At 39.8% G+C, this 24,052-nt stretch overlaps 3 protein-coding genes across 4 annotated transcripts; 1 reads left to right on the plus strand and 2 right to left on the minus strand.

The window, feature by feature from the left end:
• Positions 1 to 60: 60 nt before the first annotated feature.
• On the minus strand, positions 61 to 10,898 carry LOC111597908 (Y+L amino acid transporter 2). 2 transcript variants are annotated; one of them, XM_023312848.2, is made up of 10 exons: positions 10,645 to 10,898; positions 4,872 to 5,200; positions 4,123 to 4,369; positions 2,951 to 3,024; positions 2,737 to 2,882; positions 2,445 to 2,659; positions 2,142 to 2,371; positions 1,828 to 2,080; positions 1,619 to 1,680; positions 61 to 1,354 (listed from the first exon to the last, which is right to left on the minus strand). In XM_023312848.2, the coding sequence occupies exons 2-10, from the start codon at positions 5,169 to 5,171 to the stop codon at positions 1,352 to 1,354; spliced, it is 1,530 nt and encodes a 509-aa protein (XP_023168616.1). In that variant the 5' UTR covers positions 5,172 to 5,200; positions 10,645 to 10,898; the 3' UTR covers positions 61 to 1,351. The 2 variants fall into 2 exon arrangements, with proteins under 2 accessions (XP_023168616.1, XP_023168615.1); XM_023312847.2 differs by lacking the exon at positions 10,645 to 10,898 and adding an exon at positions 8,082 to 8,191.
• An 8,933-nt stretch (positions 10,899 to 19,831) lies between these two features.
• On the minus strand, positions 19,832 to 21,839 carry LOC111597912 (glycogen synthase kinase-3; the record flags this gene model as incomplete). The annotated part of the gene is made up of 1 exon (XM_023312853.2): positions 19,832 to 21,839. A coding segment is annotated over exon 1 (1,542 nt), but the record flags the coding sequence as incomplete, so codon positions are not given.
• A 130-nt stretch (positions 21,840 to 21,969) lies between these two features.
• Positions 21,970 to 23,933, plus strand: LOC111597913 (CD81 antigen-like). Its single transcript, XM_023312854.2, has 5 exons — positions 21,970 to 22,036; positions 23,082 to 23,273; positions 23,340 to 23,501; positions 23,567 to 23,764; positions 23,821 to 23,933. The coding sequence occupies exons 1-5, from the start codon at positions 21,977 to 21,979 to the stop codon at positions 23,878 to 23,880; spliced, it is 672 nt and encodes a 223-aa protein (XP_023168622.1). The 5' UTR covers positions 21,970 to 21,976; the 3' UTR covers positions 23,881 to 23,933.
• Positions 23,934 to 24,052: the final 119 nt, after the last annotated feature.

The following is a 24,052-nucleotide window of genomic DNA, read 5'->3' on the forward strand; positions in this document are numbered from 1 at the left end:
ATACATAAAATACAGTTTATATATAATTTATATATGTATATACACATTTATATAAATTGCAATATTATTGTCAACAATATGTTCCATAATCGTAGTTGAGCAGCGTCTCCAGCTGCGGCTTCGGGCTAACACAAATAGTTAAATATGCCAAATACAATGTGTAACAGTTACATAATTCGATATTTAATATACATATATCTGCTTATATATGGGGTATACTCTGCTATTTCATAGTGCTAAAAACATTTAAAGCAACAATTAAACAATTATTTCATGCAGAAAATCGTAATAAGTTTCAATTAACAATTCAATTTTCGATAAATATGTTTGTTTTCGTGTCTCTTGGCAATGTTTTGAACAATTTGTCAGTTTTGGATATGTGCGACTTGCGATGTACTCTATTGTAGTTAGGGTATAAGGTAACTGGATTTCATCTGGATGCTTATAGTTTCGAAAACTACATAAAGTTGGCAGTTGGCAGATCTAATAAAAAGCCTTCGAAACTTGAACTTAGAGAATACTTAAGACTTAAACTTAAAATGCAAAAATGTTTCTGAGTATGTGAAGCATGTCGAACTAATTTCTAAACTATTTTAATCAACATTCTTAAAAGCGCTGCCAATTACAAACACTAATTAAATGCGAGTTGAACATTTTCTCTTGTAAAATAATTGATGCGAATGAATGAATGGAAACATAGATTCATATTAATATAAATGTGTGCAACAATGCTATATCTTTCGTACCTGCTTAAATTTGAAAGCCAACGGTAAATTTATATTTCCTTTCAAGCAACATTTAGCTTTGGGCAATTATCATTTCGAGTTCCCTTGTAGTTTGCATTTGTTGTTTTTTTCACAGTCTTGCAATTGGCACCAAAGCTTTGTGTGCTGAGACAATGAAACGTGTTGCATGGGGCTTAAGGGTGTAAGCTTAAAACATATATAAAAATATATCTATTCGTAGTTATGTTGTTGGAGCTGGGCGCGCTTTAAAATTGAGAATTGTATTTCAAAGCGCGTCGAGCTTTGGAATCTTGTGTATTTATTTGCGTTATTGCCTGGCTGCACAAAAGCTAAATTATTGTAATTTCATTTCTTTTCTTTTTTTTTTTTTTTGATTTTTACCAAATTTTTGTTATACATTTTGTATAGTTTTATATTTTAAATGCTATCATTTGCTGTTGGCTAACGTGATGTCTCCATCTGCTTAATAATTTCAGAGTAGTCTCTGGCAACAATGGCTGTTGCCCCATCATCTCCCCATCATACACGCACTAATCTCTACACCTGAGCTGGTTTCGTCTGCTTGCCGAGTACCATGAGCAGCTTTTGCAGGAAGTGTGTGAGGCTTACTGCAAAGTACAAGAGCATTGGTTACATTAGTTAAGCACTTAAGAGCCACTAAGTTCTACTTGAGTGCGCTACAGTGAATAACCAAGTGGCTATCCACACACGTTTAAGAGTGCTAAGGAAACATGAAAGCGGACCCGAAGCCCGATTGTTAGTAATTAGTGTAAAATGTAAAACAAATGCAGGCAGGCAGGATGTGTATTGGTTAGTCGTTAGTGTCGAAAAACAAACTTAGGAAAACTAGGATAAGGAGCAAACTTAAAAACCTTTGACGCCGCTTTGGGACGCACAACCATCATCAGTTTTTGTAGTGCTCGTGTAAGTCCGCCTAGAAGAATTGCAAGGTACGGGAGGAGCACAGCAGAAATCATATATGAAACAGAATTGCAAAATAGTTTTTTTTTAGGTGAGCACACGATAAGGACAAGTAGCTGGACCATGTACAGGTGTGCCATCGAGCCACTTCACAACTTACCCATCGACTTCTGGAACCATATGGGCTTACTCTTCCAGGCAATGAACACCAAGTAGACGGGTATGCTCGACAGTATCATGAGTATGCCGTAGCCTGTCTCCACGGGGCTGGCATACATGGGCACAACAGTGACAAAGACGGTGGCAATTAGATATACAATTGGGAATACCAGGGGCACGCGAATGGGGCGTGGCAAGTTGGGCTGAGCCCAGCGCAGCCAGGGCAGGCAGAGAACCGCAACGCCAATGCTCAACTGTTGGCAAGGGAAAAGCAAATGTCAGACAAATCCAATCAAACAATTAAGTTGAACTTACCCAAGTCGCAAAGCCCACGTAGTTGATAAGCGCAAAGATGTCGGAGACCGTAAGATACAGCATGGATAGCAGAGCCATGGCCAGCACAGCGGGCGTGGGCGTAAAGCGTTGAATTTGAATCATGGTTAAGATCTCTGGCATCTGCCCCTCGTTGGCGCCCGCATAGAACAGACGCGAAGAGGTGAGCAAAATGCCATTGACGGCACCGAATGTGGACAATGCCACAAAAACTGAAGATATTTAGAAAAGGAAAAGATATTTAGCATAGAACTAAACGACATTCTTTCGTTAAACAGGACGCACCTGGTATGGTCCAGGCCAGCATGCCAAACGCGCGCTCCGCGTAGGTCACAGCCACTGCAGAGGAACCTAAAACTTCTTCCGGCGACAGGATGGTGTAGAAGGATACGTTGGCCATGACGTAGACGACGGTGACAAGTGTGCAGCTGATGGCAATGGCGCGTGGCAGATTCTTGACGGGATCCTTCAGCTCCTCAATGATAAAGTTCAAGTAATTCCTGTCAGCAAACAAGCACAGATCCAATTAGAGCGACCAAACAGACCAAGCGACAAGACAAAGCCGCTTAACGCTTACCAGCCGTTGTAGGCGAACAGGCCCGAGTAGAAGGACAATGCCAAGGAAGTAACGCGCGTATCGCTATTGTCGAACGTAAAGTACTTCACATTCCCCATATACAGCTGGTACATGCCCGTCGCAATGATGACAAACAAGGCCAGCAGCTGCAAATGCCAATGTCCTGGCTCAGTAGTAAGCTCTAACATTAAGTTGCAAATCCCATTTAACTTACTTTTGCATATGTGAATATATCCTGCACAGCGGTGGCCCATTTAACGTCCCAGCAATTGATTAATGTTAGCACCACTGTACAAAATGAAAATAATGAAAACAAAGCAGCTTCAATAAACGGCCGGCGACTGAAAGAAGGCATTCGGAGTGCCTCAACTATTCGGATGATGTAATAAACCTAGGATTTACACAATGTAAAAGGCATTGACTTTATTTCTTTCTCTCTATAGCTGGAGCGCGTAAAATTCCGCATTATTAAATCTATATTGAATAAGCAAAAACAGCGTGATCAGTTAGTCAGTCACAGCGTGTTGAAGCTGCCTGAGTTATGGTCTGACATTTGGTTTAACTAACTTTGAGATGTCAGAGACTAACTAGTATAAATGGTCTAGGGCTGAATCTCTTTCGCTTAGCCTAGTATTGCAAATATAAATCACATGAATCGGAGTTGATAGAAAGCTAAAGCAAATTAATTTTACATAAGTGAACTTTACAATCTGATCAAATATGTATAAATTATGTCCTTTCAGTTGTTTGGCTTTGTAAATGTCATATAGTATAAATAATGTCCTTTCAGATGTTTATCTCGGAAAATGTCATATGATATAAATGATGTTCTTTAAGATGTTTGTCTTGGATTTCTTAGTCTACAACTGAAATAAAAAGCTGAACAAATCTGATACGAAATATGATTTAAAATGAATATTTAGTTGATCACAGCTAAAAGATGAACTACGATTATTAAAATGAATATTTCTATCATCACAAATTTATTATATTTTAAATTAAAATTCTAATTATAAATTATAAATTATATTTATAATTTAAGTTTCAAAATTAAATAATTTTACGTTACAATTTCCTAATCTAAAAATTGCTGGATTTTTCCAATCGATCTTTGTCAGCTGTTACACGACAGTAAAAAAATATAGATTTATTTGTGTGTTGTTTATTTAGTCTATTTACCCCCAGCAACAACAACAGCAACAATAAAACGGAAATCAAAGTGCCTCCCGCCTCGGTTACTGCTGCTGATAAGCCGATGGCAAACACTTTTCGCATACACATTCATATTTACTCTGTTCTCAGGGGATCTGCTCGAATGGGGTCTAATCTATAGGTCAAGTACGAAACACTGATGCTACCCGTCTCTAATATATTTCGCATACTCACATATGCAGCAAACGGCGAGCAGCCTTGCCGCATCCTCGGGTGGTGTGCACTCCGGAAAGAAGGGCTTCAGCACGTAGGTGCTGAACGTTAGCGCCACGATGGCCTGCGAACAGGGTCGCACAATCATACACTCGATCCACAAGCGTATGAAAGCCATGAATGGTCCGAAAGTTTCCATAATATACGCGTAGTCAGCTCCAGATTTTGTTATCATGGTGCCCAGCTCGGCGTAACAGTAGGCTCCCACCTAAAGACGATATTCAGGAGAAATTTGTGTGTGCTGTGAATAGATTCGTTTAAAGTATTCTTAAAGTAATTGGATTCTTTCAACCCCAAAGCAGCTGTCATTTCCGCAACTCAACTGTCAGCGGCCACGCAGCGTATACTTAATTTTTATTGAATAGCAGCAGCAGCAGCAGCAGCAGCAGCAGCAGCAACACAAGCAATGCGTGTTCTTGACAAGGGCGTGTCGGTCCTGCGTGCTTGGATGTGTGTCTGTGCTTGGGGTATGCGAGAATTTCAATAATTTCATTAAAAGACAAAACGCAGCCCGCATTAATAATTGAGTATTGGTCCTGCTGATAGCTTTACATTGGCATGCGCATTTCCATTACTTGACTTTGCCTCCACAACTGTTTACAAACAGCCAACAGGTGTTCGGTTAGTTAGTTAACGGCGCCTTCATTTGCATATTAGTTAATCAATATTTATATGGCACTGACCCCCTCTCGTAAATTCCAAGCACTCACCATCGAGAAGAGTCCGGATATGACCCACACAATCAATGCCAAATTAACGCTGCCCGTATACATCAACACGCCGGTGGGCGAGACGAAGATGCCGGAGCCAATGATTGAGCCCACAATGACGGTGCAGCCATTCAATAAACTCATTTTGGCTTTTAGTGTCACTTCGCCGCCACCACCGCCACCGCCTTCAGCAGCTGTTGTCTCATCGCCGTTTGTCAACTTGGTGGTTGCATCTCCGTTGCCGTTCACAACAGAGCTCTTGCGTGAGGAGTTCTTGCGATTCAGGGACTCCGTTTCCATATTGCAGCCGGGATACTTGAAGAAGCTGCCTGAAAGAATCAAATTCCCAAGATTTCATTGCAAGACATCATTTTATTAGCATTTTTAGAATAAAAAAATTTTAATTAATTTAAAAAAATATAAGAATAAAAGTTGTTGATTAAAACAGGAATTAAATCGAAATATTTTTATGTGATTCGAATTATATTTTCATTTTATATGCATAGCGATTAGCTGAGCTGATTAGATCACATTTGTTTAATAACCAAATTAGATTTTATTCAACATTTTACTGAACTTCAGTCAGGTTCATTTTATAATCAAATCAGATTAGCTATATATGTACATATGTCTATTCATAGTATTGTGTACCGCAATGTTGTTTATATAGAAAGTATACGATCAATTTTGTAACACATTTGGTATGTCTAGAAATAGATAGGTTAATAGTGTTCTAATTACTATAGCTTGAAAAATTGTAGATTTTTTGAATAACAAAAGAGAAAAGTTTTTCAAGCGAATTATGCTTAGATTTTCTTTGATTTTTGAACAACTAATTATGTATTTTACATTTAAGATTTTGTTCAGTGTAAGCTTCTGATTGGAATCAGATTTCTATTATACTTTGTTATATTAAATTAAGAAAAATTTTGAATTCAAAATTGACTCTAAATTTCAAATCTTTGAAATTAAAGAAAATCTCTTGCATTAATCAATTTCATTTTATTTTATTTTCTTTAGCTCCAGTATTAACTTTCCGAATCAATTTTTAGCTACATTGGAGTTAGTTTTCATTATTTATAATACCGTGTACATGGTTCTTTAAAATACGAGTGATTTGAATTGATTTAGCAGCCGCTCAGATAGTTTGTTCTCTAGGTTTATCGCATCTCAGCAGTGAAACGCAACTAACAATTCACATTCAATGTCTTACGATGTATTCTGTTTTACGATGTATTAATTGCGCAGTACGAGAAGAGATTTGTGTATTTTTTTGTTAAGTAATATTTGCGAACGTGTGTCTTAGACGAGTCCATTAAAAGTTTTATTTATTTTCCCTATGTGTCTAGCTTTGATTTCGACATAATCTTCAGCTTGAAATCTGGCATTTGAAGCCACGACTTTGCGCTTGTTATTATATTATTCCTTCCCCTTTCTTTTATTTCTTGCTCTTGTGCCGAGTGAAAGGCAATCAGAGTTCATTGCCCAGTAAAAGGCGAATTATTTGTAGCACATTTTACATATCTCAGTTCTCAAACCTTTAAGTAGACAGCAGACATTTGTTAGCGCGGCGCAGTTGTAACTTTTGATTGTGGCCGACCTCGTTATCAGCCAATGTAAGCCATGACGGTAAGATTTCACTGGGTTCGTTAAACCGTCGAAAATTTTCATTAAATAAAATGCTATATACTATTGGTCAGAGCCCCCATAGATTGATTGTTGACGAACGCTACGCGTGGCCCATAAATTATGCTATCCAAACACATTTTCCTTTTGAATCAGTTCAAGGCTGTGGAAAGCAAACAAAAAACTATCGGGCACCGCCCACCCAATACTCTCTCGCCTCGCCTCTCTCTCTCTATCATTTCAGCTCTGATTAGGTCACAATGTTGTTGTTATATGTGTTTGGCATATATGTATAGCAGTCGCGGTATATATATAGTCAGGCACTTCCTTCAAAGCAAGAACCGGCAGTGGGCACACGCTTTGCATGAATTAGCATAACATCAAAGTGAGAACAACAACAGATGTGAATCAACTATGGTGCGACAGTTAACACAAACAGGTGAATAAACTAATGAGCTGCTCGTACAAAGCATTTGGATTCACTTTTTTATAACTATATCAAAGGTTATTATGATAACAAACTGCTGAATGGATTAAGTTCTTTACAGGGTATACAAAGGTATACTGCTAATTAGCCATCTGAAGTTTCTCTTTTGGCTTCACAGTTGGGCAGTCAAGCAGAACGGAGTGAGAAAAAAAAACATATTGTAGACCATCAAAAAATGGTCGAAAATTTGCGTCCATTTGTGTGGCAATCAGTTTTGAGCAATTCGAGCAAATTGTCTATTGGAATTTCAGTTTTAATGTGGGGTTTTCGCGATAGCGAAACGGAAACTTCCAAAGACTGTAATAAGAGGGAATTCCTCGGTAACTTACAACATTTCTTAGTCATGAGTCTGTGTATTTTGAGCGTGTGAAAGGCAATTATAATTGCCATTTAGTAAGCCATTAGACCCAACAATTGTGTATTATACATGCTGCTGGCCTTTCTCTCTGCTATTCACAGTCATTAGCCCCGTTTGATGTTGTTTCTGTTGTTTTTTTTTTGGCCAAAATCACAACAATAGCGCATTGATTCATGCAGACTATATATATTAGATTTGTGTACATAAAATCCATTAATTCTGATACCGTCAGCAAGATACAAAATAGTTTTTGCAGCTATCTATCGAATTATGTGTGGGCATGTTCCTGACTGGGCTATCAATTCTTGTTTCACACAGGTGCTATAAAAATGCTTATGTACTATATTATAGATTTTGCAACATTCGACTGACTAATTAAGTTATTATAGCACGGTAAATTGTGAACTGGTTGGATTCTTTAGATATTTCGCTTGTGCGCATCAATTTAAGCATTAGAACTGAATGATTTTTTTTAATTTTGTTTGACATTTTTTATATAAAGATTTTAATCTTGAAGCCCTTGTTGAAATGCTTAAATCAGCTACAAAAATAGCTTTTATTTTGAGCAGCAAAACCATTTTTAATTTTTCTTTATTTATTTTTGTTGTTTGTTTTTTCTTCATAAAGCAAACACACACAAAAAACGCGCTGGGAATAAATAATATTTTCTTGCATTAAGCCAGGCCAAGAGTACACACAGTTGTTTAAGTATTTTCTTTTCGATATTTGTGTTAGCTACCTTCACACTAGCAAATACACTGTTTCGCGCCACAGAAATGCGTTTGACAGTGGGCAAGCACGACGAGAAGTGGAACCGCGCGCAATCAGCGAATGGAGTAGACTGAAAAGAGCGTTGGCTGCTACACGGCATCTTTGCGGCGCAATCTCGACCAGAGTATGCGCCTCGGCCTGGCTGGCCGTGGGCATCACCTACACGGCGCTGATAAAGCTCTGTGCTCGGTCCGAGCTTTGGGCCGTGTCGGCAGAGCTTGATGCGGCTGTTGCGCTACGTCGAACTTGTCGGGGATTGGCGGTTCGGTTGGAGGGCTCGTTCGCTTCTAACCGGCATTTTTGAATTTGTAATTTTTGAACCGAAAACGAGTTTTTGAAGCGGCGATTGCCGCATTTCTTTGTGTATTTGGCTTTCATCAGAATCGTCGTTGCTGGTGTTGCTGTTGCTGTTGCTGTTTCCGTAACAAAAGTTGTATTTTTTTCTTTCGTTTCTGTGTTTTACTGTGTTCTCTCAACGTGTTTGCCTCTAATTGCCAGCAAAGCGGAAAAAGTACGCGTCACTTTTATCTAACAGACACTACTATATTGTACGCAACTCTAGTTAATTAGCAGAATGCTCTGTGCTTGCTCTGACGCTCTGCGCCAACACGTTTTTTATTTCCTTTATCTTGGGGCACTTCAAATTTAGTTAAATTCGGATGGTCCACAATATTTAGTTAGTTCAACTGTACCAGCTTTCAGCTGTCAGCTGTGATAGATACAAAAGAATCTGAAGACTGCAGATGCGCACACAATACATAATGAATTGTATCTTTCATGTCTTTCACACTTTGTCATCCGCTCAGTTATGCAAATTTGAAATCCCACAGTTTGTCGCATTTGCTAGTCTATAATTGAATGTATCCGCACTTGGGGCAATGTCTGTCCAATAGCTTAATGCGAATTCGTCTGTCTGCCTCGATTGCTACAATGAAGTCAACTAAAGACGTTTGCAATTTCTCCATAAAGCACACAAATAGCCTACGCAATTTAGGATATATTTGATCTATTTGATTAAAGTTGTATTCTTAGGTCGCTGCGAACATGTTTAGATTGCTCTTCACAGTGTGCGGAGCTTGAGCTCACAGCCTCTAGCATGCATTATGCTCTATTCTCAAGTGTTTTATGTGTTACATTGCTCAAGCCCCGGTTCATTAGTCACTTAAGCGGTGATGGGGCGCCCAAAACGTCATTGAGCTGAGGTATACATGCTTTAAAAGTCGTTTAATATTAATTTAATTTGAATCGCAGCTTGTTGTCGTGATGTTTAGCATTTGTAGAGCTGTTCAAGTGATTTGCAATATTATTTGTTTAGCTCTGATACCGATGCTGTATGCCATTCGAATTCCATATGCCAATTGCCAGTTGCCAGTTGCCAGTTGCCAGTTGCCAGATACTTCGGATTCTCTGGCGCGTGACGTTTGTAAAGCTTTGTCCAAAAAGCGTGACAAATATTGCTAATATTGCCGATATACTGCATAATAGCTTTCGATTAATTAAATTACCATAAGGATAACTGGTTTAATGCAACTTGAATACATTTATTGATTTCTGAGTGAGTTTCAATTTGATTTAGTCGACTCGCTGATGTATTATGGTAGTAGAATAGTGCTAATAGATTTTATGTATATATATATTGAATATTGCATGTATATAAAAAATGTATCATTTCATGATTCATTAGATTATCTTAGCATACGCATTATATACAAACAAGTATTACGTGTTACTGCCCTAACCATTTGATTAACTGGCTAATTCAATTATAAACTTTGCCTCTGGCTAATTAAAAATCATTTTTATACAATCAGTTCGTTATAAAATATTTGTAATTTAGTGAGAATTTATATATATGTCACTTTATCTTTGGGCAGCTTCAATAAATTACATTTTTGTCGCGATTGGCAATAAATTGGGCTCTTAGCCTTGACTAAGGCAAATTGATTTCAGTGGGCATTAATTCATTTACGTTTTTATAATCTTCTTTTTGGGAGCTGCCTGAATTTGATACTCATACGCATAATTCGCTCAGTGACAACACACCCTGCAGGACGATGGATAGGGTATTGAGCTTGTATTAATTCAGGTTAGGGCTTAGCGAATCTGTCGTGCGGTTAGCGGTTCGAGCAATTCTTACTAAAGTCTCAAGTTTCGCTTGGAGGCTGACCAGATTGTGTGAGCGCATTGCATCAGACTTTCAGTTAAAGTATAAACTAATAAAGACCAAATTATTTTAAAAAATACAAATCTACGTGGCGCCACAGCGTCTAACAATTACAGAGCTGTGTGACGTTGAGCTGCGAAAAGGTATGTGTATACATGGCTGTTTGACTGGGTGAGTGGGTGGTTATGTATGTGTGCGTACTGTGACGTCACATGCGCGGACTCTGACATTGTTGGGGGACGCCTTTTTTGCCATTTCGCGTCCATCTTTGCAGCCAAAAATAGCTTTGCGAACGTCAGAAGGGCAGCTTAGTGGCCTAGGCAAGTGAAGGCATTCTATTTGTGGGGTTTCGTTAATGAAAACTTACGTTATATTTTAACTAAGTTAATTGCTAATCAAAAGTGCGTTTTCCTTGTTTTACTCGCACAACACAATATCAAGGTCTCCCCAGCATATTTAGAGCAAAAACACTTTCATCTTTCAATTGCGCGTTTTATCAAATAAAATATTTATATTTAATAACACTTTTAACACTTTACTTTGTCTCTGTTGACTCAGTTGTACTTTTATTAATTACTTAAGTAATGGAGCCTCACAACTTTCTTTCCTGCCGTGGCCACAATTCTCAGTGTACTAAAGGCCAGCGCATGGCTACAGCATCTGCGAACCAGAACCAGAACGAAAAACGTGCCGAAAAACAAGCTCTGATAAGAGGACGCTAAGAGCAAGAAGCTTGCAGTTTGCAGACACGAAAACGAACAAAAACAACAGCAACAACAACACCGAAAAACAGCTTTAAAAAAGGTCGACGTTTGTGCTTCGGCCAGTCACGTTGTTGTGGCTCTTATTATGTTTGGTTTGGTTCTGAAAATCTTTTGCGTACTTCAAATTATACGTTCCAGTGCTGACGACAACCCCTGCGCTGCTCGTTAGCTACGCTCAGGCATTCATCAAACTCTGTCCGTCCAGTTATGCCATTTCTTCAGGTCTTCAGTTTGGCTTTTTTCGGCGCTGGATTCGCGCCTTTTGTTTTGCGCACCAAGCAATGCCCAGTGGGCTTTGCGTTGCTTTTGTTCGACAGCTACAGCTACTGCTTTTGTTGTTGTGTTCGACAGCTACAGCTTTTGTTGTTGTGCGCGACAGATACAGCTACAGCTTTTGTTGTTGTGGTTAAGGTCAGCGTAGGTTGTTCTGCGCATGTCCTGGCTTGAGCTTTTGAGTGAACCTACAAAATTCCGAGTTCAAGAGTAAGCCGATAAGAATCTATCGATTAGTTTATTATTGTTCAATTTCTTCAGTATATAAAATGTATAGCAGTCAGCTTGCGTTCTTAAGAAATTAGTGAACTGCTTGTTCAGCGCAATGCTGTACACAGCTTTGCAAGCAGTGTAATATGTTACTTTAAGCAGTGCACCATAACTGGTACATTAGTTCAAATACAGATGGCGCTACTGAAAGTTTCACAGTTTTTCAAAATACATTTTCAAGACATATTTGTATAATACACAAATTATGTTAGGAAATAATATTATAAAAAAAAAAATTAGATTAATATTGAAGTTCGCTTTTATGTATTAAGTATTTATAATAAAATTTTACAATATAAATCGATAACTGTTCAGCTTTGTTTTTAACTAATGAGTATCCTTTAAAAGAATGTATGCATATGATTATTTCCTTAATTTTACATACAATATAAAATAAAAACTTGATTGCTTATCAAAGTTTGTCGGTTAGCTTTAAGTGAAAGGACTCGTACCTTGATTTATTGTTATATTTGCCGTTTTGTATTTCATAGTAGTAAAAACGTGAGAACCAATGCACTCTGCGTGCAGCTGCCTGATCCTGTTTACGAACTGTTCATGTGTACAAGCAGCATTGTTGTGCGCTTAAGATCCGTGCACATGCTGAAATACCTACATAACTGAGTGTGCACATGTGTGTGCTTGTGTGTGTGCTTGTGTGTTTGGCATGTGTGTCTGCAGTTGCAAAAAACACCTACGCACTATTGCACAACAATAAAAGCGCTGTCACCAGCCCATCTGCCAACCTGCCAGCCTGCTAGCCTGCTCGTCTGTCGGCCGGACGGCCTGTGGTGCTTATTAGTTTGTTTTGCAGTTGGGGCAAAATCAATCATCGGACACGAGCATGCGAGCACCTGGATGTGCACCTGAATGTGCGCCTGCAGAGTTTCGTTTGGTGTGTCCGCGATTCACACCGGATGCCACGCCACCAGGATATGAACGCATTTCCAATCAACTCCTCTAGCACGTTGGCAGCCAGCAGAGCCCGCCTATTGTCCAGGCCGCATCCATATTTTGTTTTTCTTTGTCCGACTCGAGCCATGTCACGCTGATGTTATTTGCCGCCCTTTGATCCCGACGTGACTACAGTAATTGTTGCTGGCAACTGTTCGAATTGGAGCAGCTTCTGGATGTCTCGCAGGGCGTGTTTTATTTTATTTTCTTTTCTATTCGTTTTTTCTCTTATTGGCGGCAAACTTTAATGCCTCCCCGTGTGATTTGCATTTTTTAATGGACTGTAAATGTCAGACGTGGAAAAAGCTCATATGCATTCGCCACACTTTCCATCCATTTCTATTGCTATTGCTATCGCAGTGCGCACGAACGAATTTTGAATAATTCTACATGCAGTTCGCACTTTTTACAACATTTTTTGTTTTGGTGAGAGCCGACTCTAAGCCGCTTACTTGGCCAGTTGGAGACGTTTGCTCAGAGGCTGCTGCACAATTCATGCGCTTCCTGGCCGGAGGCACATGTGAGAAGGCATCCAATCGGCAGCGGCTACCATCTCCAATGAGTTGCAAAGCGGCTTTCGATAGCTTCGACTCGAACTGCAGGCCCGGGCCAGGCTTCGTACTTATGCAAAGTGCACCCATCTGCCACCGAATGGGCTTACGTTGGTGCTGATGAACGGGAAATCAATTTGAGGCAAGTTGAAAATGTGAGAAATATGAAAGAAATTCTGCACGAGGCACAATCAAAACTTTACTAATTACAAACTTGCTGTTGCCGAAAAATCAGATTAATACAATAAGTGCGCCACTGGCTGGTAACTCAATGCGACCACGCCCATTGCCGCCTACGCCTACGGCTCAGCCCACTTATAATAAGTGCGAAATAAACTTGCGTTTTCAATTACCAGCACCAGGAGCTGAAGTCTTGAGCCTGCTGCCAGGCATCAAAGGATATAGAGGACGCCGTCTGCTGACAATGTCAAAATGCAAAGAGCAAAAGCACTCGAAAGAGCTGAAAATAAAGAACAGAGAAAGAGCAGAGGCAACTGCCAACTGCCAACTGGCAACTGGCGACAGCAGCTGAAATCGTTTTGCTGCCTTTTCAAACTGTGTTTTATACCCTATAAATAGAAGAAGTGGTAGATGGTCTATAAATCTTATGGAAACTTCTCTAATTAAATAGAAGGAAATCATGAAATAGTTGATACTGGATACTTGAATTGATACAAAATACAATATATCGATTTATATCTATTCATACTTATCGATCTATATACAACTACTTCTCCACCTATATCTAAGAATACTTATTTATCTATATTTATAAATGTTCCCAGATATTACCATGCATTTTTAAATTCACGCCTCCCTTGCCATATACATTTATCGATAAATATCGATTTCTGTATACTATCCCAAGTATTATTTAAATCAATGTCTATTCTTGATAATCGATCTTATTATGCATTCCCAATTAAATGCCTCTTTTGCTATATTCATATATCGATAAATATCGATTTGGAAGTAGCTCCTCAAGTATTATTTGAATCAATACATACACATTCTTATCGACCTGTCTATGTCTATGACAACGCCTCCATTACTGTGTATATAAATATCGATAAATATCGGCTTTGAAATAATTTGCCAACATTGAATTAAATCTTATTCATATTAATCGATCCTTAAATGAGTTTATAAATGTTACCATACACATATATCGAAAAACATCGATTTTAAGATAATTTCCGAATTTTAAAATATTTTTATTTATTTCCAATTAGTATTTGTTTCTTCTCAAATACGTCTCTCTTGTTACAATTTTCCAGCTCATCCTAATCCCGACTTTGTTAAGAATAGAATTGCCTATGCAGAGGCCTGCCCCTGGTTATCTCGGCTTGGCACATTCACTTGGCGTGTTAATTTATTTAAAGCCGTGTGCAGTTAGTCATCTGACGACATTGGCGCATCACAAAGCCAGTCAGTGGAAGCTCTGCAGTTGTAAAGGATAAAGTTTATAATTTCATAGAGTTACCCGCTCCGCTTTGCTGGAAAGGCAACGTCTTGAATTTATGCACTGAATTAATTATGCACGTACGTCGCGGGCTTTTGGCTTTGACTTTGACTCCATTTGCCAGCTCCAGCTGCGCTTGGGTCCGAGTCGGGTCGCCGGCTATGTCTCTGCCCCTACCTCTTTGGCGGTCTGGTTAGCTTGTGTCGTGGTGGCGCTGCAGCCGCATTTCAAATAATTGCACCGCCTTGTCTGCATGAAATGAAAAACTGAGAACTGAAAAACTGAAACTGGCAATTCGTGTGAAAAGTTTACACAACGCTTTTGGCATAAGCTTATAATGGATTTGTTAGTGGGTTTGTTGCGTTTCTTTTGCAACGCAACGCAACGCAACGCCTGTGGGCTGGCGTCTGTGGAGCCGCAACAACTAGAGCTAATCCATGGAGCTGCTTATTGGTGGCTTCTGCGTTCAGCTAATGTAAATTATGGATAGTTCTCAGTGCCTGTGAGGCTCTGAGCTGGGATAACGATTGCAACTTAAATGCCTGGCTTCATTTGCATAGAACTGAGCAAAAACTTTTACAAAGTACCCGAGTTAGTGGCTGGAGAAAGAAGTATTTATTAGACGCTGATACAAGCAGTAGTTCCAAGATGAAAGAAACTTTGGCAAATGAACAATGCATATGTGATGCTGGAAAAGTGGCCTAAATGAAATTAAGAGTAGAACAAAATGAATACGAAAGTGTGGCAACAGAATTATTGTGCAGCATAGGTATGCAGATGGATTTGAATCTCTGCAAATATAAAGGTACAAGATTTAATGGCTTTGCCTCGTCAGCAACTTGCCTTTGACTCCTTTTGCCAATCCTAAAAGTATGCAATATATTGTTACGATCGCATAATTCTTGGTGTTCTGCTGCTAACTTCTTCACAGCCTGGCTATATGGAAGACCAGAACTGAACTGGTGCTGACTGGCTTGTGAGGAACTCACTGCTTAGGGCTGTGGCGACACAGCTCCAGATCAGCTCATCCAAACCAGCTTGCATCTAATCTAGCTACTAATAACAACAGAACGAACACACAAAAATCTGATTAACTTGAAATATTAAAAATATAATAGAATAGGGCCTAAATAAATCTGAATTTAAGATGTATTCGCTGGCTTACAGGTTCACTCACTAGTCAAGGCTTAGCGCTAAATGTGCTACAGAACTGAATAAAAGACTATTCACTTCTGTTCAGCTGCTCACTATTATTCAGGTAATATAAATATTACACATCTTTTTTATTTTACATAAACACAATTTTTACTGTTCATTCACATTTGCTATTTGCTCAGATTTGTTTCAATCTTACAAAATATTCATAACTTTAAGAAAGGTTTTTGATTCTGGTGCGCATTTAAATTTAAAACATTTTCCAGATTTGCTACTTCATTTAGTTGTAGTTAAAAACTTCTGCGAGCTGTAAGATATTTAGTTTCACTTTCTTTAGTTCTCTGGTTATGGCCTCGCCTCTGTTCTAATGCTCGCTCTGGTTATCTGCCTCAAAGCTCCATCAGTTGCTGTCGGCCGAACTGTGAGGCACTGTGAAAGTCGCTCAGATTTCACAAGCTGAGATCCCTATCAGTACAGCATGGAGACGGTTGGAGCTGCACAATGGGCAAGATTCATGTCGCTGTGTCGGCTGCGGCGTCAACTGTCTGACTCGTTTATTTACGCCGACGGCGAAACGTTGAAAGCAAATTGATATTATGTGGATTTGGCTTTCACTTTGGTGGTATCAATAGGCGAAATCCTTTGCCGCAGTCCTGGCCCCGCTCCACTCTGCTCCAGCTAAGCCAAGGATAATGATTATGTTGCGCAACGGGCAAAACGTAAGTGCTGGAAGGAGCCCCCGTCAGGATAGACAGTCGCTTTTGCATGCTATCCTGACTTGGGGCTTGAGGTCGGCACTCTGCGCCTTGATGCCAGCATAGTATTTGTAATCGACGTGCGCTCAACAACATGGAATAATGGAAGCTGAAGTGATGTCGAAGCATACTCCAAGGCATTGCAACTAATTGGGTTTCGCTTAACGCTCTCTACAATGGGTTAGAACAAGACCACACTGAGGGAGCGGCTGGGTGCGTGTCTCTGTGCCACTTGATTGGAAAATCAAACTAATTAAAAGATTTCAATTAAATGTCGAGCAATGGCAATGGCAATGCAACGACTTGGCGCAGTAATTCCATTAAAATGGCAAATCAATTTCAATAAATTTCAAGCGGCTTGAAAAGCGCACAAGGTAAGCGCACCAATTGAAGGCGCATGGACACGCCCACAAGTCCAAAGATGTTTTTGCTGCTGCTGCTGCTGCTGATGTTGCCACAGCTGGCATTGCTGTAAGCGTCATAAAACTGTTACATGCTGACAAATCTGTTAATTGAATCGAGAATCCAATTAAAACTTCAATTTTGCGGAAACTTTGCGCTTTTGATAAAGTTCAAGAGCATACGTAAATTACGTAAACTAGAATTCTTTCCCGCGCACTTGGAGCGTGTAAATTCAATAATGAATTTATGTGGGCATCCCTGATTGCATTAAAGTGCACAAAATTGTCTAATTTGTGTGTCGGCTACACACTCCGCCCACCTTTAGTTAATGCCCCTGCGTGCCTCTGGCTGCATTTGAAATGCCTGCACGCAAAAATAGTCAAAGCAAAACCGCAAGCTGCGCATAACTAACTGAAACTGCTTTATTTGGACAAACCGCAGTAGAACGCATGAACCCCAGCCAACGCCGCCCTTGTCCACAGCCCACTGCTCACTGCCCACTGCGCCCTTGGGGCCTCTGCCATAGACAAGCAGCAACAAACAACATTTCAAAATACCCTGTAGAGACGAACAGCGAGTCAGGGCCTGATAATCTAATTTAATTGAATTGTCTTCTCAGCTGATACAACGAGCTGCCTGTAGAGAGCAGATTCATTGCATATATTATAGCTATAAATAATAAAATATTTCATGATATTTTCGAATCAAATGTGAGTTTCGATTTTAATTAGTCTCGAGTTGAGTAATTTGAGTTACGAATCTCATTTCAGAGTTTCGAATAACAGCATTTGCAACATGTTTAAGTACTGCTTAAATATGGCGAGGGGCAAGGGCTAAATAGCTGCGGCTCCTATTACACATTTCGGCAGTTATACAAAGCCCATTAAAATTGCATTTAGTGAAAATTTATCAGTGTGCAGAAAGGTAGCAACCGCAGGCGCACTTTGCATTTGGCTAGCTAAAAGTGTGCGTGCCCGGAAACGGAAATAAAATAACTCTGGTATCACTCGCCAGTCAGCCAGTTGCAGTGGCAACCAGAATGCTGCCTCCCTCTCTTTGCCTCTCTCTTGTTTGCCCAGTCAGCTCGTGGCACGCAGTTTTGCATTTGTTTGTCTGTTTGCTTGTGTGTTTGCGTGGGCGTCAGGCGTTTATGCAAATGCTTGGCCCGAGTGCTTTAACTGAAAACACTTTAACCGCATTCACCTTGGGCGACTGCTTGTTAGTAGCCATTGAAAGCAGCAAAAGATACAAACTCCATGCCATGACCCAGTGCCTGCTCCTGCTCCTGCTCCTACTCCAGCTCCTACTCCAACTCCAGCTGCGTTGCCCAAAAGGCCATAAAATGCCTGCAAGTTAGAGCCTTGGCCTCCAACTTACTTTCCCCAGTGGCTGTTGCTGCCGAAAAATGTTTCATTGCTTTAGGTGGCTTCTGCCACCCGCACATGGGGTAGACATCTGCAGTCGACTTGTGTGCCACACCTCGCTAAAGTCAGACAGTTCTCTCGCTCTCTGTTCACGGTTCCATGAGCTGCTATTATATAGTGTGTAGCATACCGTAATCTGGCTACAGTCAAAGGTTTTGCACGACCAACCGAAACACTCTCTGCTAAACAGACACACTCCCAGCCACAGACACACACGCATGGGGCAAACACTTTGGCGTGTTTATTATGGAGCCGTTTTTGCCGCCCTTGAAGCGCTGCTCTTGGGGTTGATACGACAAAATATGCTCGAACTCCAAGTCGTGCTGGTATTTAGTAGATGAACTCGTCGGGTCAGATATTGTTTGATTAAACACATTAGCATTTACAAAGGTTTTAAACCGGCTTAGCCCTGAAAGATAGGGAGTCTTAGATATGTAAGTTCAGACCAGCTATAGATAAATAGGAGTTTCAGCTTGCTGCATTCTTATAAATGTTCAATAAAAATTCTCTTAACCGTGCGAAGTACAGGTAATCGCAGGCTTAAATTATAAGTATTCAGAGTTGAATGCTGTGGACAACAACTTTCAACAACTTTTCCTATAATGGGTAGGTGTTACTTAGCGCCTTTTCCAACACTACCACTTACAACAGCCAATTACCACAACAGCAACAACAACAACAACAACAAGAAAGCGAAGGCAACTCGAGCTGGTGAAAACAAAACAAACATTTTCTCTCACGAAATTTATCGTTTGCATAAATTTGCTTTATTGCCCTGCTCCTAAGCCCTGTTGTTGTTACAATGTGTGTGTCTGTGTGTGTCAGGAAGTGTAAGTTTCGTTGGCAGACCAGGACAAGGCCATTTACAACAACAGCAACAACAAGGAGCACGGCGTATGGCAAATGTGGCAAGCAAAGTTTTCCATTATTCAATTTAACTAATGAAACTGAAAATTCATTTTACCACATTAACACACACACACATACACAGACACGTATATATATATGCACGGGTTTGCAGGACGATGGATGGGACAGGAAATGTGAGCCGTTGCCGCCAGCAGCAGGACATGTGTGCGTGTTGTTTTGTAGCCTGTTCTAATTCGTCTGAGCGTTGTTTCCTTTGCAATGGTGTGTGTGTGTGCCGGCCCTATAAAACGCGAAAATTTATATTTAGAGGGCAGCTAGGACTATGTCCTGAACAGCGTCCAGACGCCGCGTCAACCCCTCACACTGGCCGCATTTCAATAATTAAGCATACTTTCGGGCACTTCCATGTCCATTCGTCGTGTCTGGCGTCTGCTTTCGCGCAAATGTGACGACATTGTGACCTTATAAATAATGTGACCAAAATATGCGTTTAGTTCATTTATTTAACGCTGCCGCTCACCCGACGGGTGAGATTTACGAGCTCTGATTTCGATATACCTTAAATTTTTATTGCTTTCATCAATTGTTGCGTTGAGGAATTCGAGAAACAACAACAATAACAATACTTAGTGTATTTCATCATCATCTAGATCATCATCATCAGCATTGTCATCGTCATCATCGTCCTCGTCGTCGTCGTCATCGTCGTCGTCGTCGTCGTCGTCATCATCATCATCGTCATCGGCACCGTCTTCATCGTCGTTGTCATTGTTGTCGTCCTCGTCATCTGATTGCTGTTCGTCGAGCTCATCGCTGGAGCAGGCGATGTCGGAGCTATTATATTGCTCCTCAGCCCCATGCTCGTCGGCAACGTCTGTGATGGTATCTTCCTCGCAGATATCTGTCTCTGTCTCCTCAAAGCATACCACTGTACTGCCAACATGGTCACCGTTTCCCAACTCACGTCGCTGCATACATTGAGGCGTTGTTGTTCTCTGGCCATGTACATTGTCCCCCGGCTTCATTAGTACGTCTGATTGATCCTTGATCGACTTGCGCAGCGTCGACTGATTGCTGTCCAGCCTGGGTGAGTTGTCCTCTCCGGCGGTATACCGATTGCCAGAGCTGCCCGATGCGTCAGGCTTCTCAGTGCTGGTATTCGGTATTAGCATCGGCATCAGCTTTGGTTCGATGGTCTTCTCGTAATCTGTGAAATCAAATAATGGGGGCAGCTGTCGTCCACTGGGCAACTGCTGGCCGGGATCGTTGCGTAGCTCGTCGAAGAATGGATGCGCACACGCTGTCAGCGGCGAAATGCGGTCATTGGGCGTAAAGATCAGCAGCTTGGATACCAAATCAATAGCCTCGGGTGGTGTCCGTATGCGAAATACCTTGGGCCACGGATGCGCCTTCAGCTGCGGCAACTTCAATTGCTTGTAGTTTGGATTCATGGCGTGGAGTTGTTCTGGCGTGGGTGTGCCCATTACTTTGACAATCTCAACAATCTGATCGACACCCGAGTCACCGGGAAAGATGAGCTGGCCCAATAGCAACTCGGCCACCACGCAACCAGCGCTCCACATATCGATCTTTGTATTATAATGCGTAGCACCAAATATTAGCTCGGGCGATCTATAATATCTGGAGCAGATGTACGAGACATTCGTCTCGCCAGGTGTAAGTTGTTTGGCGCTGCCGAAGTCACATAGCTTGAATACGCCTGTCTCCGAATCGAGGAGCATATTCTGCGGCTTAATATCACGATGGCAGAAGCCGTAGCTGTGCATAAATGCCAGACTTCGGAACATCTGATACATATAGAGCCGGATATAATTGCCGGGCAGAGTTTGCTTTGCGCGTGCATATTGTCGCTCCACTTTATAGAGCGTTTCGGGCATGAACTCCATAACCAAATTGAGATAAACGTCATCTCGCTTCTCGCCACTGGAATAGAAGAAGTATTTAAGAGTTATAATATTTGGGTGCTTAAGCTTTCGCATAATCTGGAGCTCGCGGTTCTTGAAGCGGCGATCCTGTAAAACCTTCTTGATTGCAATCGCCTCGTTGCTGGGCATCAGCTTGGCATGGAAGACAATGCCAAAGCTACCATTTCCAATAACCTTGCTGTCCATATAGCTGATCTCGGTCATTGTGTCCGGCCCGTAGCCTGCTGTTGCCACCACAGTTGTTAGCTTATTGGTAGACGTCTTGCCAGCCATTTTAAGATTTCTTACAAAAAAGTTTTTTTTATAGTTGTTCTGCACGTCTGTTCACGTTTTTATTATTTTTTTTGTTTTGATTCTATTTCAGATTTTTATACAAAAGACAAATAATAATGACCTAATATATGGGGGTTAGACTAATGAATCAGCCTTTCAAGACATAAGTATATTGGCTATTGTTTTCTATATTTTTAGATAATTTCAATGTCCCTATTTTAGTTTTGGTTGCTTTACCGACCTGTAGGTCAATACCTACTTGATTTCTCTACCTAATATGTCATATTTTCGACAGTATTTCAAAAGTGCTCTCCTCTTCTCTCTGAATCCGCTATTCAATGCTTTTCTCTTTCAAGATTCATTTGAAATTTACTAAGAAATACTTCTCGCCCTCATCTGCGGTTAGGCAGTGGTATGTAATTCTATGTTAATCGCATTTCTGTGACTAAATCGAGCAGAGTTTTTTACAGTATTAAAAGCTTTGCAAATTATTTTTAATAAGCATCGGAATTCACAAGCTACCATTAGTCGCCCACGAGAACTGAGTGTTATTTGTTGAATATAAAGAGTCTCCGACAAGAAGTGAATAAGTCGCTGGCAAACATGAGATTGAGTACAGAACTAGTTAAATTTCTGCTGATGTCGTTCAATGTCTTAAGTTTGGTAAATAAATGAACAGCTAACAGTTCTAGTAATAATATTGATTTACCTAACTTGTCTGCGAGTAACTAAAAAACTATGAACGAATTTTTATTTGTAATATTCTTGATTATTTTGAGTTACTCAAAAATTATTATATGCTTTCTGTACGAAGTGCTTCTTGAAACCGTTTTCGCCGCTATTGAAACCAAAAACTTAAAATTTGGAACATTTTCTCGTGGGTTTCCCCAATTTATGTGTGTGGCAAATCGAAAATAGTAAATATTTTGAAATTTATTCAAAAACTGACGTATTTTGAAATTGTTTGCCGATTTGTCACCCACCTAATTGAAAAGCTGAAAAGTTAGAATAAATATTCTAGCTAATATAATATAATAATATATAAACAATTTGTGTAGGCAATCAGCGGAAAAAAAAAAACAAATAGTAACGTGTCTTTGTTTCAAAATTACACAAGTTTAAATCATAACAGAACAAAGAAGTATATTTGGAATATCAATGAAAGAAATGATAGAAATTTTTATGAAAAAAACTTAACTTCATTACTATGTAAGCTATGAGAAGGACAAAGTGCACGATAAGTTTGACAAACAGAATTATTATTATTATTTTCTAACCATAACAGGCCTTTTGACATCCTCTGATCATTATACATAAAATTAAATATGTATGCTCATTTGAAGCGTAGCAAGTCGAAAAAGTCGATACATTCCTCAGGTTTTAGTTAAAATCATATAAATTTGGCGGGTGTGTTTCTGTCTTCTCCATTATTAAGATAGACTCTATCTGCTTACGTTGGAGCTAGACTTAACTAATTTAAATATTAAAAAGATAAAGCCAATCTATTGTAGATCAAATCATTGTAAATTATGCATAACTTTTATATCAGGTTCATCAAAGTAATTATTGAAAGTTATTCACTGGGATGACTAGTCCGGCTTAATATTAGACTGCGAATAACTGTTTTCTTTGGGAGCCCGCATTTGGAGAGACCACAATTATTACGAACGTTACTATTTATAAACCGAATGAAACGTTCCTATTTCAGATATGCGGCTTAATTCTTTCTGTAATGGGAACCATCATGGTCACACATATCAAAGATGTATCTAACATTAAGGAAATGATGTCCATGAACACTGTATCGATCGCAACCTTAGCCATGGGTGTGTCGGTCGTCTTATTATCGGTGCTGGGTTGCTGGGGTACGCTGCGCGGAAAGGTTGTTCAACTAAGGATTGTGAGCTTTTGTTATACCTGCGCTTTAGATTGGTCTTTATTAACATTAAAATAACTATTCTCGTAGTACTCGGTGATCATTTTAATTTTATTCCTATGCCAACTGACCTTTGTCATCTATCTCTGGACGAAATATCATGCTATATTAATGGATGTAATTAAATTTGTTCAAAAGGTGTTTGAACAACGAAAGACAGATTTCAACATTCTGCATACATTCGAAAGATTCGTAAGATTTTTACCAAAACTGTGTTTGTACAAGAACGAAATTAAATGGTCAAATTTTTTGTATAGTTCAAATGCTGCGGTGAAAATGGCGACAACGATTACATTGTAAATGATGAAACTGTGCCCGGATCCTGTTGCGGTCATGCAGCTGCAAAGCCGTGTCCGAAACCTTTTCCTATCGGTTGCAAGAACGCTGTAAAAATCATTTGGACATCATCTGCAGTCGTTATCAAATATGGCGCCCTTATACTTTCTGGATTACTGGTACTGAGTTCAATCACTTATTAATTGCGAACCAGCCTAATTTGTTATTCTTACAGCTCGTGATTTCCCTAATGGGCACTCATTTGGCCAATAGGATCCGCAGCACCGAGGACTGATATAACGCTGTTGTAATACAAGTAGAACTTAAGTTTCAAGTTATTATTATTTTTATTTATGACCTTATCAACATAATTGTTTCAAATTTAAATTTTAACATATCTTTATTTATGACCTTATCAACATAATTGTTTCAAATTTAAATTTTAACATATCTGATCCATGTTAACA

The sequence above is a fragment of the Drosophila hydei genome, unplaced genomic scaffold, assembly GCF_003285905.1.
Source record: "Drosophila hydei strain 15085-1641.00,03,60 unplaced genomic scaffold, DhydRS2 tig00008119-arrow-pilon, whole genome shotgun sequence".
In the NCBI taxonomy this organism is placed as follows: Eukaryota; Metazoa; Arthropoda; class Insecta; order Diptera; family Drosophilidae; genus Drosophila; species Drosophila hydei.

What these genes read in the sequence shown, in the direction of transcription:
- LOC111597908 (XM_023312848.2), bottom strand. Translation starts at nt 5,171, where the DNA reads ATGGAAACGGAGTCCCTGAATCGCAAGAACTCCTCACGCAAGAGCTCT. An exon ending in ACGTGGGCTTTGCGACTTGG is followed by an intron (nt 2,081 to 2,141) that starts GTAAGTTCAACT and finishes CCTTGCCAACAG; the next exon opens with TTGAGCATTGGCGTTGCGGT. An exon ending in ATGGTTCCAGAAGTCGATGG is followed by an intron (nt 1,681 to 1,827) that starts GTAAGTTGTGAA and finishes CAATTCTTCTAG; the next exon opens with GCGGACTTACACGAGCACTA.
- LOC111597913 (XM_023312854.2), top strand. Translation starts at nt 21,977, where the DNA reads ATGAGATTGAGTACAGAACTAGTTAAATTTCTGCTGATGTCGTTCAAT. An exon ending in CGTTCAATGTCTTAAGTTTG is followed by an intron (nt 22,037 to 23,081) that starts GTAAATAAATGA and finishes TTCCTATTTCAG; the next exon opens with ATATGCGGCTTAATTCTTTC. An exon ending in TGCATACATTCGAAAGATTC is followed by an intron (nt 23,502 to 23,566) that starts GTAAGATTTTTA and finishes TTTTTTGTATAG; the next exon opens with TTCAAATGCTGCGGTGAAAA.